At 43.4% G+C, this 18156-nt stretch overlaps 1 protein-coding gene across 1 annotated transcript in view; it reads right to left on the bottom strand.

The window, feature by feature from the left end:
- tbc1d19 (TBC1 domain family, member 19) overlaps positions 1 to 17041 on the bottom strand; it is a 30687-nt gene extending 13646 nt beyond the window's left edge. The window contains exons 1-12 of the mRNA XM_056300644.1: positions 16921 to 17041; positions 16158 to 16230; positions 15728 to 15773; positions 13571 to 13646; positions 13199 to 13273; positions 12731 to 12794; positions 11644 to 11690; positions 11445 to 11555; positions 11156 to 11228; positions 10267 to 10305; positions 7444 to 7556; positions 857 to 931 (exon numbers count right to left, since the gene is read on the bottom strand). Of these exons, the coding sequence (XP_056156619.1) occupies positions 857 to 931; positions 7444 to 7556; positions 10267 to 10305; positions 11156 to 11228; positions 11445 to 11555; positions 11644 to 11690; positions 12731 to 12794; positions 13199 to 13273; positions 13571 to 13646; positions 15728 to 15773; positions 16158 to 16230; positions 16921 to 17016 (888 nt within the window). The 5' untranslated portion in view covers positions 17017 to 17041. The remainder of the gene's footprint in view (positions 1 to 856; positions 932 to 7443; positions 7557 to 10266; positions 10306 to 11155; positions 11229 to 11444; positions 11556 to 11643; positions 11691 to 12730; positions 12795 to 13198; positions 13274 to 13570; positions 13647 to 15727; positions 15774 to 16157; positions 16231 to 16920) is intronic.
- Positions 17042 to 18156: the final 1115 nt, after the last annotated feature.

Consider the following 18156-nt stretch of genomic DNA (forward strand, 5'->3'; position numbering starts at 1 on the left):
TGCTCTTTACATTAAGTGAAAGTGCACAGAAAAAATGAAGGTGAGAATAAAAGAAACAAGACAGACCAATTAAAAAGTAGAATGAGCACTTTTAACCATAATAAAGTGAAGAAAGTCGATCCATCCATCCATTAACCAAGCCGCTTATCCCAATCAGGGTTGCGGGGATGCTGGACCCTATCCCAGCAGTCATTGAGCGGCAGACGGGGAGACACCCTGGACAGGCCGCCAGGCCATCACAGGGCCGACACACACATTCACACCTAGGGACAATTCAGTATGGCCGATTTACCTGACCTACATGTCTTTGGACTGTGGGAGGAAACCGGAGCACCCGGAGGAAACCCACGCAGACACGGGGAGAACATGCAAACACCACACAGAGGAGGACCCGGGACGACCCCCAAGGTTGGACAACCCTGTGGTTTGAACCCAAGACCTTCTTGCTGTGAGGCGACCATGCTAACCACTGCACCACCATACCGCCCGATGTTTATAATAATTCTTTGATTATAATTATAATCTAGATATGAACAGATATTTACAGATGGCTCACATCACCTGAAAATCCTTAAATTTCTCAGGTTATTTGTAAGAAAGTTTAAATGAATTTCAACCATAATAAAGTGAAGAAAGTATACAAGAATTTAAAAAAAAGAATGACATGAATAAAATGGAAATAAAACCAAAAAGAAAACTGAACCCATAGACGATCAGGAGCAGATGAAGAGCTAATAAATAAAGGCAGAATCAGCTGGGCTGAGCGGAGAGCACAGTTAAGCAGATGTTTGGTGTCTGGTGTTGGATGGTCCTGTCCTCGGCGACCTGACCAGAACAGATATATAACAGAGCGTACCTTGTAGATGAGGCTGTCCACCAGCAGGTCGTGTTGGATGACCCCCGCCTTCAGCTGTTCGTAGTGCATCACATCCTGAACAGGAAGAAACCGACAGTCACCGAACAGAAAAGCCTTGCCGACACCGACCCACAGACGACTCAGTACATATAAACACATATTATACACTGTGATTGATCGACATCATCGTAAACTCAAAACCTCACATTTGACAACACAATACCACACAAACAGTGGCTGAGGCCTAATCATTTTCCAACAATCACGTGACAGGGATCCGTTCACCGAATTTCAGATTTATGAATCCATAACCCACCTTATGGATGCGACTAAATCAGCTTTATGCGCCTTCTCTGACACTTGACACTAGCAGGATTCAACCGAGGTTTAAGGATGGATATGCTCATGTTTCCGACAGCGGGGTTAAACTGGGGATCATCTCCGGTTTGAGACATCATAAAAGAAGGAAGGAACATATTATGAATGGAAGTTGGAAAAAAAATTGTCAGTTGATGAAGTTCCCCAGCGATGGCTAACGGATGTGAGGAGGACAGAAACAGAGTGCAGGGTAGTTCTTTTGAGTCCATACGTGATGGAGGGCTACAGTAATCTGGACGGTGTCAGAGGAGGTTATGCTACAGTCATGCCTGGCGGATTACCTGTGGGATAATACGTGACAGGGTACGCTCAACGCTGAGGCCAAAAAACCCCCGACGTGAATCACAGAACGGTGGTCTCGACCGCTGAGCTAAATCTGAATGTTCACCGCGATTGCTACTGATTCAGTCTGTTGCCATGGTTACAGCGCATGCATTCAGAACAGTGATTTGAACCAGTCTATAGGTGTGCATTATACAGTTTTAAACAGAATCAGAATACTTTATTCACCCCCGAGGGGAAATTAATGCACATCCTCCAGCCAATCAGAGACCATTATTGTCTGTGATCATGGTATAAATCATGGAGGACCAAACCTGACTCATTAGGAAATAAATAAACTATTTGTTCATTATCTGAACCACTTATCCTGCCCTCAGGATAAGCGGTATACATTTTAAAAATGTATACATAAATAATAATACATAATGCATAAATAATACTAATACATGTATTATTATTATTATTTACGTATCACATAACACATAATACATAAATTATTTATTTATTTCTCAACAAATTGGGAAATTAATTCAAAAATAAATTCAAAAATACATTTAGCAGGATTTTTTTTCCTTCAGCAGGACTTTCCTGCAGTTTATTTTGCCTTCAGCATGCAAATTATGCGTTGTCCCAGATTCATGATTGGACGATCCTTGGCACAGTATCTGGTTCGATCGCTAATGCCCGGTTTGGGAGTATTAGAGGATGTTTGTTTTGTTTGAGAAAACTGTCCTATTGTCACATTGACAAAACCATAATGAGCTCAATCTATCGTGCTTTTATTGAATTGATTTTATCTTTTTCTTTCGTGTCGTGATTTGGAAAGCTCTCTTTAAATGGTCCAGTAGGCTGACTGGTGAGTCACAGCTTCACCCAGCATGCCTGTACACCAGACCATTACCGCGGATAACCAGACTGGTTTTAAATGACGACTCCCACCCTTTGCACAGTGAATTCCAGCTTCCTCCTTCTGAAGGGAAGTTTGTAGTCCCAAGGTGTAGACAAAAGCAGTATAAAACTAGCTTTGTTCCAGCAGCCATCACGCTGATGAACAAGTTGTAGCAACATAACACTTTTATCGTACTTGCCTGCTGTCTGTGTTGTTTGTAAAATAGGTGTCAAGACAGATACCTTGTCTTACCATGAACCAAATCTACCTATGGATACAAATAAAGTAACTTGAACCTGAACATGTCTGTTTACACAAACTGTCTCTATAGACCTTTCACATCAACAGCTCCACCAATAGCGCCACCTTCAAGTGTTGACGGAAAAAACTGGCTGTATTCTCTTCATCTGTGAATGTAGATGTGGCCCTCATTGCTTGGCGCAACCTGGAGGAAGTTGCTCTTCAACAGAGTCAAAGTTCACATGGTGATGGAATGCTGGGTGCCCATCCTAGTTTCCACCTGTTGACACCGTAGAAAAGTTCAATCCCCGTGTTACCTACGGCTTGGTCGGGCGTCCCTACAGACACAATTGGCCATGTCTGCAGGTGGGAAACCAGATGTGGGTATGTGTCCTGGTCGCTGCATTAGCGCCTCCTCTGGTCGGCCAGGGCACCTGTTCGGGGGGAGGGGGGAACTGGGGGGAATAGTGTGATCCTCCCACGCACTACACCCCCCTGGTGAAACTCCTCACTGTCAGGTGAAAAGAATCGGCTGGCGACTCCATGTGTATCGGAGGAGGCATGTGGTAGTCTGCAGCCCTCCCCGGATCAGCAGAGGGGGTGGAGCAGTGACGGGGAGGGCTTGGAGGAGTGGGGTGATTGGCCGGATACAATTGGGGAGAAAAACGGGGGGGGGGGGGGGGGGGAGTCCAAGCATTCAGACTGAACCCTGTATAGCATGCGTGAACACAGACTTTTAGCTTCCACCTCATACTTATAGGCACTAGGCATTAGCAACCTAACCAGATACTGTGCCATACACCGTCCAATCACAAATCTAAGACAATGCATAATTTACATACTGTGGGTGAAATAAATTGGGCCACACCACTTTAGAAAATTCTGAAGAAAAATAAATCCTGCAAGGTAAAATAAATTCTGATATGATATAGTGAATGACAGAAAATGCCTGAGATAAATTCATTTACACATTTATAAATTCATTTCTCTGCGCATTTTTTATTAATTAATTCATTTATTAATTTATTTGATCATTTCATTTATTTATTCATTATTAAATTAATTAATTTATTCATGTATTTATTTCTCAATTCATTTGAGCAATTTTAAAAATTATGTATTACTTTATTTCATAAAAAGTCAGGATTGGCCCTCTATAATAAATATTTTAATTACACAGGGATGTCTAATACTGGATTCTGATTGGTTAATTAAAGCATTCTGCTGATAGTAAATGACAATATACATTCAATTTATTGACTTCCATTATAAGGTAAAGCCATGTCCTGCTTTCTAATAGATATGACATCTATATTATGAGGGTTTCATGAGTTTACTATCATCATATTTTAAGAAATATATGAAAAATAAGGTAAAATCTAGAAATAATCATAAAATATAGCCCCAAGCTGCAATTAATGGGGTCTAAACAGTTTCACACATGTGCCACCTATTGGCAAATTCAGACCAAATGTAGTCAGCTTGCATCTGGGGTGTACCTGCACATGATTTGGCATGACCCATGGATTCAGGAGGAGCCAAAATTTTGATTCAAGACCAAATTTTTTTTGAGCTAGATGCCAAAACGTAAAGTAAGTTGTTTCAGCAACACCACAAGATTGATTATGACCAAATGTTGGAGGCTTGCATCTGGAGTGTGCCTGCAAATGTGTACCAAATTTCATGATGATCAGTCGTACAGAATTGTGTGTTGGCAGCTGAAATTTGGCTGATGGCGGCCATGTTTTGGAGCATGAGGACGTCCTGCTAGATATCATTAAACCTTTGTACAATGAAGAAGCATACACATTTTCAAATGAATAGAACTCACAGCTAATGAATTATGACTTTTAAACTTATGATGCTTCTACAGCGCCACCTCTTGGTCAAATGGCACAAAATTTGTCATGGTCACTCAGACGTCATACACAAGTACACCAAATTTGGTTGCAATAACACAAAGGGTTCAGGAGATGTGATATTTTTTGTAATATAAGCCCCTACCACAGCGTTTGAGCAAACTTTGGGGGCCAGTTGTAGCAAAAGTGTTGGTGATAAAATCCTGAAAGAAATCACAAAAACCTCTGCTGATATCAGCTGTATTGTCAAAGATTTTGATGAAGTTTGATCAAACATTTGGCGAAACAGAAAATGTTGTGCATATAGTACTAATGGCAGTAAGACATTGAATGTCCCTGCAGAATCATTGTTTGACATATCTGTATACTTTTAGAAACATGTGATCTCTAGTATCTAAAGAATGCCTGTGTCAGTTTTGGTAGCATTTGAATGAGACTTGTGGAGATATAGATGTTGATTGATTTTGCATTTCGCATTTCGATTTTGCACTTCTGAATTGACCATAAGTTGCAGCGGGGCAAAATTTAATTACGCGTCAGTGGATGTGCTGAAAAAAATCCGCTCTGTAGGACATACGGGTGATTTTTTTCTAATTGAAATTTGGAGATGTCTATAAATTTAGATTTGTTGTAGTAAGCCACACCCACCTTTAAACAATCATTACCAAATTTGATGACCCGAGCTCGAGCAAACGGAATTTTGTACAAATCCATGCAGCCGATTGCGAGATAAAAACTTTTCGCGTTTTGTCGCCCCCTAGCGGTGAAGTGCAGTGTAGTTCAATACGAAGGCTTGAACATGTTTCTTAGACTTCCGGCTGATTTCTCAACGCGTTCACGAGTTACTGAGAATTTTTGGAAATGAGCTATTATCGTAAAAACTGACTAATCGCATCGGACTGACATTAAAATGTATTTTAAATTCGTCTGAGAGTGTAGACGAGCCTGGCCAAGTTTTGCGACGATCGGCTCGGTGATTTACGACACGTCGCAAAGGTGATGTGGCGAAAATCGAGAAAAGGTCGCAAAATTTGACATTTTTACAACCTCACGACAGATAGAACACCACCAACTGAATTTCAGTATCTAACAAGACCTGGATTGAAGTCTCCTCGATACTAGAGTTCTCTGTCCACTTTAAAAATGAGACACAGAGGCGTATTGACAAAGGAAAATCACAGGTAGGAAATAATTTCTGCTCATTTAAATAAACAGTTCCCTTGAATACAAATATTTACTACCGCCAGCTTGGGAAGGAGGAGCCGGACCCCACAAACACTTGTGTTTAGTTTAATTAAAACATTTACCAGTTTAATTAAAACATTTACATTGTGTCGGGTTATTAATCATCTGTAACAGCACAGTTTAGCAACGAGCGTTCATAGGATGCATGTCACGCAACTCTGGAAATGTGAGGGGGTGTGCACGTAGCTAGCTGACTTTGCTAAATGTGTTTGCCCTGGCGCAGTCTGGGGCCTGAGCTAACACTCTCCAGACCTCCATTGGGTTCCTCTAAGCTCGCCCTTGAACATCAATCTTCCCTTGGCACTGTGTTATTTTATCAGGTCGACCACGTCACCAGGGTCGGTGGTCCGGGGTCCCTGCAGCTCAGCGTTTATACAGCAGTTTGCCACACAAAGAGCCACAGCCGTCCTGTCGGAGACAGCGATGTCAAACCAACACCATCTGATTATGTTGGCATGTGTGCATCCAAAGACCAGACAGAGGTACATTAGGTTGCCCGTGGGGCACCAAAGACTGCAGAGGCTTATTTAACATTTGAGCGAAACCTGCAGATTGCCAGTTGGGTTGGGGTTCAGTCTGAGAAACAAGTTTTCTGAAGACCTGGCAAACACAGGTTAGACACCCACGTGACAAACAATAGTCACCTTGAAGTCAAAGCAAAGGAGGGGGCGGAACCCTAAATATTTTTATTAACACAATATTCAAATATTATTGACATTACCCCCCCCCCTTTTTTTTTTTTCCTCCCGAATTGTACCTGGCCAATCACCCTGCTCTCTGAGCCATCTGGGTCGCCGGTCCAACCCCTCTGCCGATCCGGGGAGGGCTGCAGACTATCACATGCCTCCTCCGATACATGTGGAGTCGCCAGCCGCTTCTTTTCACCTGACAGTAAGGAGTTTCACCAGGGGGACGTAGTGCGTGGGAGGATCAAGCTATTCCCCCCAGTTCACCTTCCCCCCCGAACAGGCGCGCCAACCGACCAGAGGAGGCGCTAGGTGCAGTGATCAGGACACATATCCACATCCAGATTCCCACCTGCAGACACGGTCGATTGTGTCTGTAGGGACCCCCGACCAAGCTGGAGGCAACACGAGGATTTGAACTGGCGATCCCTGTGTTGGTAGGTAACAGAATAGACCGCTATGCTACCCGGCGCCCGATATTCAAATATCATAAGAGTGTATTTATTACTATATAGATTTAAGTGATTCAGTTCACGTGTACGCACAGTAAGAAAACATGTTTATGTTTGTTACTTGGATACCGAATAGCTCAGACAATAACAGTCAGCAAGTCTTTCTGGGCTCCGCGATAATGTTCAAGCATTAAAATAAGAGCATCCTAAACCTCACACAACATGATTTACACATCACATTCACACAGACACACATACACACTGGAGGGTCGTATGCATTAACCTCTACCTCAATGTACAGGAAATATGCCAACATGCAATGTCGGCCAGAAAGTATTTCTAGGAATCTGCACAGACATGACTGGGCAGAGAGGCCTTCAACGGCCCAATCATTAACTGCAGAAACGACGGCAGTTTAAAGGCTCCCGATGTAGAAAACATGGAGTTTGGGAATGGCTGCAGCTGTACACGCATGAGCACTTTATAACAAACACTGACAGCTGACAGAGGCCGCTGGAGAGTAATTTGACCGTGCGTGTGCGTGTGTGTGTGTTACCTGTGGCTGGTTAGTGGAGTTGAGGATAAGGGCCCACAGGTCCGCCCGCAGCCCTGTAGGGCAACCCTGCCTGCTGTACTGCTGTGCTGCAGCACTGTCCTGCTCCATAACCACTGACAGGAGAGCGAGAGAGATGTGAAAACAGAATAAACAGACAGCAAGACAGACAGATTGACAGACAGATGAACAGACAGACGGTGAGAAAGTTGGACAAAGAGGCAGAGACAAAATATATCGACATATATTGTCATTTATTCCGTGTAAATGGGGACATTGCTGCAAACAACAACACAAACATTCCACTGCCTTGCTTTAGGGCACAAAAACTGTGTCAACACAAAATACGTAACACCGGAATGTGTGCAACAGCGGTCATTACGTAAACCCTCTCAGAACCACTCAAACCCACACATCTCGACACGCTCTCCAAACTCTCCATCTTATCTCCAACCTGTCCTCCATCCAGCGTGACGGCTGCCAAAAAAAAAAAAAAAAATCGCAGTCCTCGACTCGAGGTGTTGGCCAGCCATAACATAAACTGAAGAAAATCCTCTCTTCATTATTTCGATATTTTAAGTGCATTAAACTCTTGGCCTGGAATACCCCAGGCCAAGTATTAGAGCTCACACACACACACACTAGACGGAAGGGTAAAAAGAACGGACACGAGTCTTTAGGGTTGTGTATACGAAACACCGGCTGTGCTCTCCAAGAGTCCCATCAATCGGGGTCTGATCGGTGTCCATGAGAGGGTTGTGTTTACGCCACGCTCACTGCACCGTGATGACTGAAGAGTCAAAGTGCCCCTCTCGCCTGTTAGGCCAGACGACACCACTTTAGGGATCAGAGGAGGTGATTAATAATGGCGGGAGCTATCATTAGGGATTTTCTAATGGGGCCAGGTGGTGTATGTATTGTAAGTAAGTGAGCGAAAGAGAAAGAGCGGGAAGAAAAATGCACATGTACCATACTGTAGGCCACCGGCAAGAGCAGAGACAATTATCATTTGCTTAGAGCTGAGAAATCCATCTATTATCCAAACCGCTTATCCTGCTCTCAGGGTCGCGGGATGCTGGAGCCCATCCCAGCAGTCATTCGGCTGCAGGCGTGGAGACACCCTGGACAGGCTGCCAGGCCATCACAACCCCCCCCCCCTCACACACACACACCTAGGGATAATTTAGTATGGCCAATTCACCTGACCTACATGTCTCTGGACTGCGGGAGGAAACCAGCGTACCCGGAGGAAACCCACACAGACACGGGGAGAACACAGAGCACGACCCGGGACGACCCCCAAGGCTGGACTACCCCAGCGCTCGAACCCAGGACCTTCTTGCTGTGAGGCGACCGCGCTACCCACTGCGCCACCGTGCCGCCCTAGCTGGGAAATGTATCGATAAAATCAATATTGTGACACGGCTAGATATGGTGTTGGATTGTGGTTGTGGTAATATGGTGATATAACTCAAATGTTGTTAGTCCCTGGTCTTAAAGGCTACATTTACAGTACATTGAGACAATTTTATGAACTGATCTGACTGTTTGACCGAAATGAACAACGCATGTCTGCTTGGTCATCATATCCACATTACTAATGATCATTTCTCTGCATTTCATTAGTGTGTAAATATCTTAGGAAAGCACCACAAAACATCATCACATTGTTGACAATGAGGTATTCAGTATTGCCAATATTGCCAAGAGCTACATTTAGTATTTACCACGTGTGGTAGAGGTGTGTGGTTTAGCCTTGGCTGCAAGGGGAAAGAGAGGGGGCATCGATCGCAAGAGAGCAGGTGCAACAGTGATCAGCCTCAGGTGTGTCAATCTAACAACCTCCATCCATCCATCGAGTATCCAAGCCACTTATCCTACTTAGGGTTGCGGGATGCTGGAGCGTATCCCAGCAGTCATAGGGTGGCAGGCGGGGAGACACCCTGGACAGGCCGCCAGTCCATCACAGGGCAGTCTAACAACCTGTGCTTTACATACCACAGTGAAGCTGGATCCTAGACTGACACTGACTGACATGAACAGTGGACAAGACGAAAGAGAAGGTGAGCCAGACGTCACTCTGGGACAAAGAGAGAGCAAGGCAGAAGGCTCCAGCACCCCAGCATGCCAGCTACTGATGCTAAAAGACATTCTAAATAAAAACACCTGTGTTGGGTGGCAAAGGGTTCAGATGGAGGACAGACACCATTTCAAATGAACACAGGTATCCTCATTTAGAAGCAGAATTGATTTTACCCCCCCACTTTTCCCCCAAATTGTATGCCACCAATTACCCCACTCTTCCGAGCCATCCCGGTCGCTGCTCCACCCCCTCTGCTGATCAGGGGAGGGCTGCAGACTACCACATGCCAGGGTGTCTCTCCACCTGCTGCCCAATGACTGCTGGGATAGGCTCCAGCATCCCCGTGACCCCAATTGTGATAAGCTGCTTGGATAACGGATGGATGGATGGATGGACAGCACTACAATATGACAAAATCACTACAAAGTGGACTAATATAGTGAGTAATGAGTGATTTCAGACAGCTCATGTGTTCCAGTATTCACCAATAAACAGGACATGATGAAAATTGAAAAAATAAAAAGATTGAAAACGTGAAGAGAGAATGGCAGCCATAGATGCAAATTCCAACGTTCAACACATTTTTCAGAGACAAATACTGTGGCTATAGCAGTGAAAGTGCTAAACCACTGGAGCTAGACATGCACATGCGCGCGCGCACACACACACACACACACACACACACACACACACACACATAAAAGCGATTTAAATCACTGAACCCAACACTTTATCTGCCTTACCTTTCTTTCCGATGTGTACATACTCGCTTTCAAACAAGTCTGTGCAGAGGAAGGAAAGAATGAACAACAGGAACGCATCAGTAGTCAGCTGGGAGGGGCTGCCCTTTGAAAACCCTTCCAACATTATCTGCTTCATTTACAAACACAGGGCCAGTGGACACCATGCCGCTTCAAACCTGAGCCATAAACCGCAAAACCGACAGTCTGTGGACACAGAGATAAAGGTTGAGAGGTCCCAGACAGCCTGAATCTGCATGGGAGCCACAACCAGCTAGAGAGGTTTACATCATTTGATACCAATGTTCACAATTTAGACAAGTCTTCATCTTGGTGATTCAGATTATCTCTTGTTAGACAAATACTGCTTTATCCATCCATCCATCCATTACCCAAACCGCTTACCCTGCTGTCAGGGTCACGGGGATGCTGGAGCCTATCCCAGCAGTCATTGGGCAGCTGGGATAGGCTCCAGCATCCCCGCGACCAAACTAAAATAGGAGGTGACTATTCATAGTATGAGTGATACCGATCTGCCCAATTCATGGCTACCTACAACTCCGGTAGCAGGAATAAATACATATGCGATATGCGTAATAACATAGTTAAGCAATAGAATTAGCATATTTCCACTTGATTAGCCCCAATATAAACAAGCACAACCTTGCAAACTGATCACATCTCTTGTTTTGAAACAAGGAAACCGACACACATGAGTGAAGATGTCTCTGGTGGCCATAATTTTTGGAAAATCAATCTAAATTTTGCATTAATAAGTAACTAATACATAAGCTGAGAAGATCTTAAGACCAAAAAACCCTTGTGACCAATCTGACATCTAAGCACTAAGAAGGGCAAAAGCCCAATAGAGACCCAGTCTTTTCTCCGTCACCTGGATGTACATGGGTGTGGTCGTCGATGCCCATCTGTCCTGTGGTCAGGCTCAGCTCTGAAAAGGCCTCTCTCTGTCGGTAAATAAATAAATAAATAACCAAACAAACAAATAAACAAACAAACACAAAAGTAGGCTTTAAATCAAAGTCTTGGCATCATTAACGTAGTCCAAAGCCAGCTTGGTAAGAAACATGTGCATGATGCCTATAGAGCAGTGATAATAAACACACTACACACACGTGCACATGTACTACATGCACATATGCACCCACATCCCACTTTCTTACCATCTGTGGGATATCCCGGACATTCAGGGGTACCTGGATGAGACCCCAGTGGCTCCTGACGCTGACCTCATCACTGCTGTCGTGGTTGGGGTTCTTCAGGCTGATCAGCACCTGGAAGGTGTTGGAAATGTGGTTCTAGTTACACCAGATCTCATCCAGACCAACCTCTGGTGTGGATTTCAACACAAAGGCCATTTACCTCTAGGAAGTCTTTCGGGGCATAGACGGGCCTGACATGACTTACATCTGTGGAGGACAAACAATCACATATGTGTAAACGTGATTCATTGGTAATATCACTGAGTGATGACAGCGATTATATAAGTATAGCGTTTTGGTTGCTAAAGCTATATACTATCATGAGTATTAACTTATTTATCAGTTAAGTTTCATTCAAAAAAACTTGAACTTGCTCATTCTCAGCATGAACTTGTCCTGACAGGCTTGACTAAGTGCAGTCAGACCTGCAGACCACTGCAGACCTGAACACGTCTGCAACTGCAGCAGAGTGGCCTGGGTAAGCTAATGCAGCCTCAGGCTGCCTGAAGTGGGACTTCCAGCCGATGACCATCCAGCACAGCAATAAAGTGAAGTGCCTTGTCAGCCCTGGAAGGGGGGGGGGCATGGTTAGGTTTGGATGTATGGTGTAGTTCCGCTTGATATCGGGGCTCAGTCCAAGGGGTCTGGATAATTTCTACAACCCCGAGTGTTTACAGCCAGGTGACAGCCCACAGTCCTAAATGTTATCATATCCCAACATGCTCAGATAGCACTGTTAGGATACAAAGATACATCTTGTGCAACGCGTGTATTTGTGCAACTCCTTCGCTTGTTGTCAGGAGCAAGCTCTGCAAGCACCCCCATGTTAAAACATCAAGAGATGTGATGTTTAACACCGAGGGCAAGAGACCCCCGTCGTCTCATGTCGATGTATCCCAAAATAAGCTGCAGCTCACTCTCTTTTTGTAACGACTACCATCAAGTTGCACTTGAGCAAGGCAGTTAAACCTGAGCGACACCACAAGTGCTGCTCAGCAGTCAACTGTGGAAGTTTATTTTTGCACCAGTCTGCTTAAAGTTAGTCAGAGACAAGGCACTGCTGAAAAAAAAGCATATACATCCAAATTCCCTGGAAAATTATTGTTAAAAAAACAAAACATGAAATTCATTAGTAAAAACAAGAAATACACTAATACAAAGTTGTACAGGTACATGTACAAGTTATTGCTAAACTTTTATATCAATTAATGTTTTTTGGGCCAAACTTTTGCATAAAGTCTTGAAACCTGGTTCATCTGTGCCCATCTCATTCCACTTGTTGATGAACTCCTTCTGCTCCACGGCAGGTCTCTGTGGAGCAGGACAAAACAAAAACAAAAAATGGCCCATCTACTTTTAAATTATTTTACTGCCAATACAGTTAAAAAAAAAAAGACCAATAACATAAAAAACATGTTTCTGTAAAGACAAATAAATATATCTCAGCATTAAACCAAATAACTTTGTGTATTTTTGGTCAAAACTCTTCAGCTCTACCACTCCACTGGATTTCTGAGCAAGGTTTGATGCTAACAGGCCCTTAGCTGAAGTTAAGACTGAGCCACTTCTCAGCTCGGTCAACCCAGAGATATACGGGGAGAAATATGCAAGAAAAGGGGGGTTTTCATGAACACATAATGATTCTTGAAAGCTTGAACTCGGAATTATCACAGTTACGCTGGAGAGCATTATGCTTTGACAACAGATTTTGGCACCTTGCGAGCCAGCGGGACTCCCAGCTCCGTACTCATGCTGTTCAGACTTTTGAGGATTCTCCTCTCCCAGTTGGCCTGTAACAGAACAAACACACGAACACACAAACACACCAGATCCCGTTCTCTTAAAGACCTAAGCTGTAAAAAGAAATCAAACTGTATCTCTGAATTCAAGCTAACAGAAAAGAAGATGTCACTTAGTTGAGTGATGAAAGATATATCAATAAACATTGTATCCAGATGAACTGATTCAACCGTCTTTGATTTTCTTACCTGGATTAACGAGCATGCATCAAGACAGAAAAGACAAGAGTCACTGAGACAAGAAGAAGAGCGAGACAGCCCGATGGAAATAGGAAGAGACAGACTGACCTGTGCCTCGCGCATGTAGGCCAGCGGTTCTTTCAGATGTGCCAGAGGAGCCCCGGGATGGCTTGGGGGGGGCTGGCTAGCTCAGCCAAAGCACAAGAGAAAACATGGGGGGGGGGTGTTTGGTGGTGGTGTTATTGCCTGACTCAGTGCATTGAAATGCTGTCATGTTTTTACTACTGATATTGAACACCTGCAGAACTGCAGTCTGATGGCGCTGTCAAACTGCAACAATTAACTAAAAGACACAACAAATGCAAAATGTTGACGGCACGCTATGCAGAATTTGAGATTTTTTTTTCTTTCAGAAAAGGAAAAGCGAGCAGCTGCTGCAAGTATCTTTCATTACAGAGCTCAGCCAAGTCAAAAGTCATCCACAACTTCATCCACCACTCGTCTCATGTCTTCTTCCACTTCTTCTGTTTAAGACATATTTAATGACTCATGGTCCCCTTGTGTAATACAACATCCAACCCAATGTAAACAGCTTTAAGAGGACAGGGTTTGACTCGGGTCCAAGAGAAGCAGGAATCAGACAGTGCCGTATGTTCTCCTTAAAAAGAAAGGCAGCAGATGTCCTGAATGAATTTTGAATTTGTGGCCGGGGGAACATAAATGAGGGGTGCATGTCCCCATTAAGCTGCAGTTGAGGAATAGCCAGTATTCAAAAGTTACCACCACTTGTGCATATTTACCTTATATTGTAATAACTAGAATCAAGCTGTAGTATTTGTACTGCAAAGCTGCAGCAACTTTGACATTGAACTGTACGGAAATAACAGAAACTTATGGAGCGACCCCAGTTTAATGTTGTGTGTAAATGTCAAAAATTGTTCCCAAAATTAAAAATTACAATAAAATAAAAAGGAATAAGCAGCAAAATATGTATGACTGTATGTTGCAGTTTTGGACATAATTTTCTTTTACAACGGAAAAATTCGAGATTTTATGTCCCTTGACAAATGTCTCAACTGATTAATTGATCTGACATTATTGGACATTTTTTCATTTTTACTTTGGCATATTATGGCAATAAAACACTGAATTGAAAACTTAAGCATATTACAAGTTAAAAAAAAAAAAAACACAGGACGGCATAATCCAGTATGACCCGGGAGTTGATATCTGGGTTATGGTAAACTGCTGTGTATTTCCCTTAGGAAGGCTGAACTAAAGTGTTCTTCCTAATAGCCCGAGATACGAGAACCCAAATAACATTAAGAAGCCGGGGGTGGGGGTGGGGGTGGGGGGAGTATAACAGCAGGACTTTTGCGGCTCTGTTATTGAAATGAATGACTAAGCCCTTTGAGTATACGACAAGAAATGCAAAGTTAATAACAGCGACTTCATGCAGAGGCTCTGGTTTAGGGGCCCCCCTGAGCTGTTGGGGCCCCGGGCCCAGGCCCATTAGGCCCACTTGGTAATCCACCTATGAACATATCTAAGTGTCCACAGCACAGAGCTGGGAAATAAACTGCTCTAGGGGTCAAGAAATTAGTTTAACATTTGCTCTGAGCGCTCATACAAAAGACACATTTGTCTCACCCGAAAGAATCAGATTTGCTCTACCCTTTTTATTTCTTTAAAAAATGTGAAGAAACAGGGCATTTTGTGGTGGGGGTGGCAGTCGGACACAGACAAGAACAGGGGGTCGGTGGCTGGCTGGTTGGAATCAGACAGGGAGCAGGAAAATGTATAATGTTTTATTTGCATGTGTGTCGAAACTATTCGGACACACAAGCATTCAGGACTGCGAGCTAATGGCAGAGCTGAAACAGCAGGAGCACAAAGCTGGAAGATTTATTGCAGGAAATGTGAATATTACCAGACTTGCACAGAATATTGAGATTTTATCCAGGGCAGATGTCGTTCATTTAAAACAAGCCAAATATTCCAGATTTTTACTCAAAAAACCTATTTAAGAGTGCAATTACTCTTAATGAGTACACAAATATTAATCAAAGTCTCTTTTCAGTTCTTGATCATTCAAATGTGTATTTTGACCATTTCCTGCATATGGATTTTACGAACAGCAGTGTATTATATTCCAATCAGCATGATTGCAACCCTTTAAGAGTTGGCTTAAAATGAATCGTATAAGGTGCCTCAGTGTGTTTGTGTAAGGCTTTTAACAGAAATATAACACTCAGAATTACTTACACATGTATTTCCCTATATACAGCATTCTGCAGCTTTCTTTCCCACCCTGTTAGGGAAAAAAGCAAAAATAGCAAAGTGTACTTTACTGATAGATAGATAGATAGATAAGATAGATGAAATATGTCTATATAGGAAAACAAAACAGAAATGGAAGAGAACAAATGAGACAAATGTACAATATCTAGTCGCAGAATCAACATTATCCACATCAACAACGAACACTGTTCGACTGCTCGATTACTTGAACGCTTGCTATAAAGATCAATGAGTTACGTTTGTAGAGGTACAGCAAATACAATAACCGCAATAGTAGTGAAATTAATAATAATAATAAAAACAATCATTACCATCATCAATCATTATGATTCCTTTATCAGCCCACCTGCAAGATAGTGTTGATTGACGTATGATATGACGTCACCGCGCTCACCTGACGTTTTGAGAAAATTGCGCACGTCCTCTTTGAGCGACTCCAGTTTTATTTCGGGCTGGTGCAAACACTCCTAAATAATAACATGCAAAAGCAAGTCACAGGTTCAGTATTTTTTTCTCTTGGGTGCCTTTTGTTTTAAACTAGTGGTCTATAGAAAGCTACCTGAGTGACAGCTGAGTCGGGACGACATTCTTGGTTGCACAGGTTTTTTTTTTTTAAAGGACCCGACCGGTTGTTTTTGTACGTTTGTCCGTGATGTACAACGTATGGTTTACATTTCCCAAAATACATCGAAGTTTAATTTCATTATTTCTTTTAATCCAAACGTTCAGGTGTTTAAATAATCGTCCATCCCTCCGCTTCTCTGGCTAACGCGGTGACCATGAAGAATCCGCGAGCGTTTAAGTCTCGTTAATAAAACAGCGTGTCATTCCACGGACTATTTTCTCTCTCGGCTGCATCACCCGGCAAAAATAACGCAACCGTGGCAAAAATTTGAATAACGTTGATTTTTTTTTCTGTGATGGTGTACCTATCCTAAAAAGTTGACTTTCACACTGCACTGAAAATGAATGGAAACCAATGGTAGTCTGGAAGGTAGAAAAACGCATTCAGATTCATCCATAACAATACAGAAAGGGCTGGGAGCAGGTTGGCGTAAGGTACACGCCGTTTGTATGGGTTAAACGGGTTGGGGTGGGGGGTGGGGGAGGAGGGATGGGGTGGGGGAATCCGCCGGTGTGCAGAAAAGGCGACTCACTTTGGCCTGTCTCTCCATCTGAGAGTGCAGATGGCTTCCCCTCAGCCGCTGGACAATCTGAGAGATGGTCAGAGACAAATCCGTTCCCTCGTCCATCTTTTACAAGGTCGTCTTCTCCGTCGCCGCAGAACACTTAAATTTCTCGCATCCGCCGAGTATCCGGCGGTGCAGCGGCAGTAGCGGTCCCCCGTGGCTGTTACTTAGCAACTGAGGACGGCGTGTTCCGAGGAAACGCGAACACGGCTACAAGGGTTCCTACCTCAGGTCCCACTTGAAACCCGGAGAAAGTGTTAATTAAGAGCAAAACAGAGTGATTACAGAATAATTACAGAATGATTCCGTCCATCAGTGACGGAATCAATAACATAAAACCTTACTGATATGGCGCGTTTCGTTCAACAAAATGCGATGTAAACTGCACTTTACATAAAGTGAATGTACACATGCGTCGACATATAAAAGAAGCTAAATAGGTAGGTAAATAGATGTAATAAATTATAATAGAGGTAATAATAGAGGTAAAAAGGGTAAATGGCTAGATAGACAGATAGATGGACAGATAGATGGACAGATAGATAGATAGATAGATAGATAGATAGATAGATAGATAGATAGATAGATAGATAGAAACACATTAAAACATTAAATCAATTCATGAGTTTAAAAACAGACGAATGAACACGGGTTGTCAAAACAAAACTCCTTATAATTTCCACAGGCACTTAAAATTGCCGCCCTGCGAAGAAGCCCCCCCACCCCCACCCCAGATCTTGCAGCATATCGAATATGGGGAGCCCTGAGCTGTACTGGCGGTCTATGGGTTTCACCACATCAGAAGGACTGTAGTTTACATGGCTATGGTCAGTTCGGGCCTTAAGCCGGCTCATATTACTGTTTATAGTGTAGGACTACGGCGAGTTAGGTTTTATACTCGACTTTGAAGGCTAGAAGTTCAGTAACGCTGCACGATAGAATTAAGATAATTACATATGCTCATTGGACTGGAAACGGAGAGCACCAGGCACGTCGTGCTTTTGCAGATCCATGACGTTTTAAAAACCACACTTTACGTTTGTTTCAAAGGCGGGTGCCGAGCGCACCCGGAGTTAAGGGGGCGTCAACAAGGTTCAGTGGGGGGGGTAAAATTAGACCGTCGCTGCAGCGCAAGTAGTAAGACGTGCAGTTTGCAGTTTGGCTGCTTGGTGTAGCGCCATCCTAATGGGAAGAGGGGGAAAC

This window comes from Lampris incognitus, chromosome 20, assembly GCF_029633865.1.
Source record: "Lampris incognitus isolate fLamInc1 chromosome 20, fLamInc1.hap2, whole genome shotgun sequence".
NCBI lineage: Eukaryota > Metazoa > Chordata > Actinopteri > Lampriformes > Lampridae > Lampris > Lampris incognitus.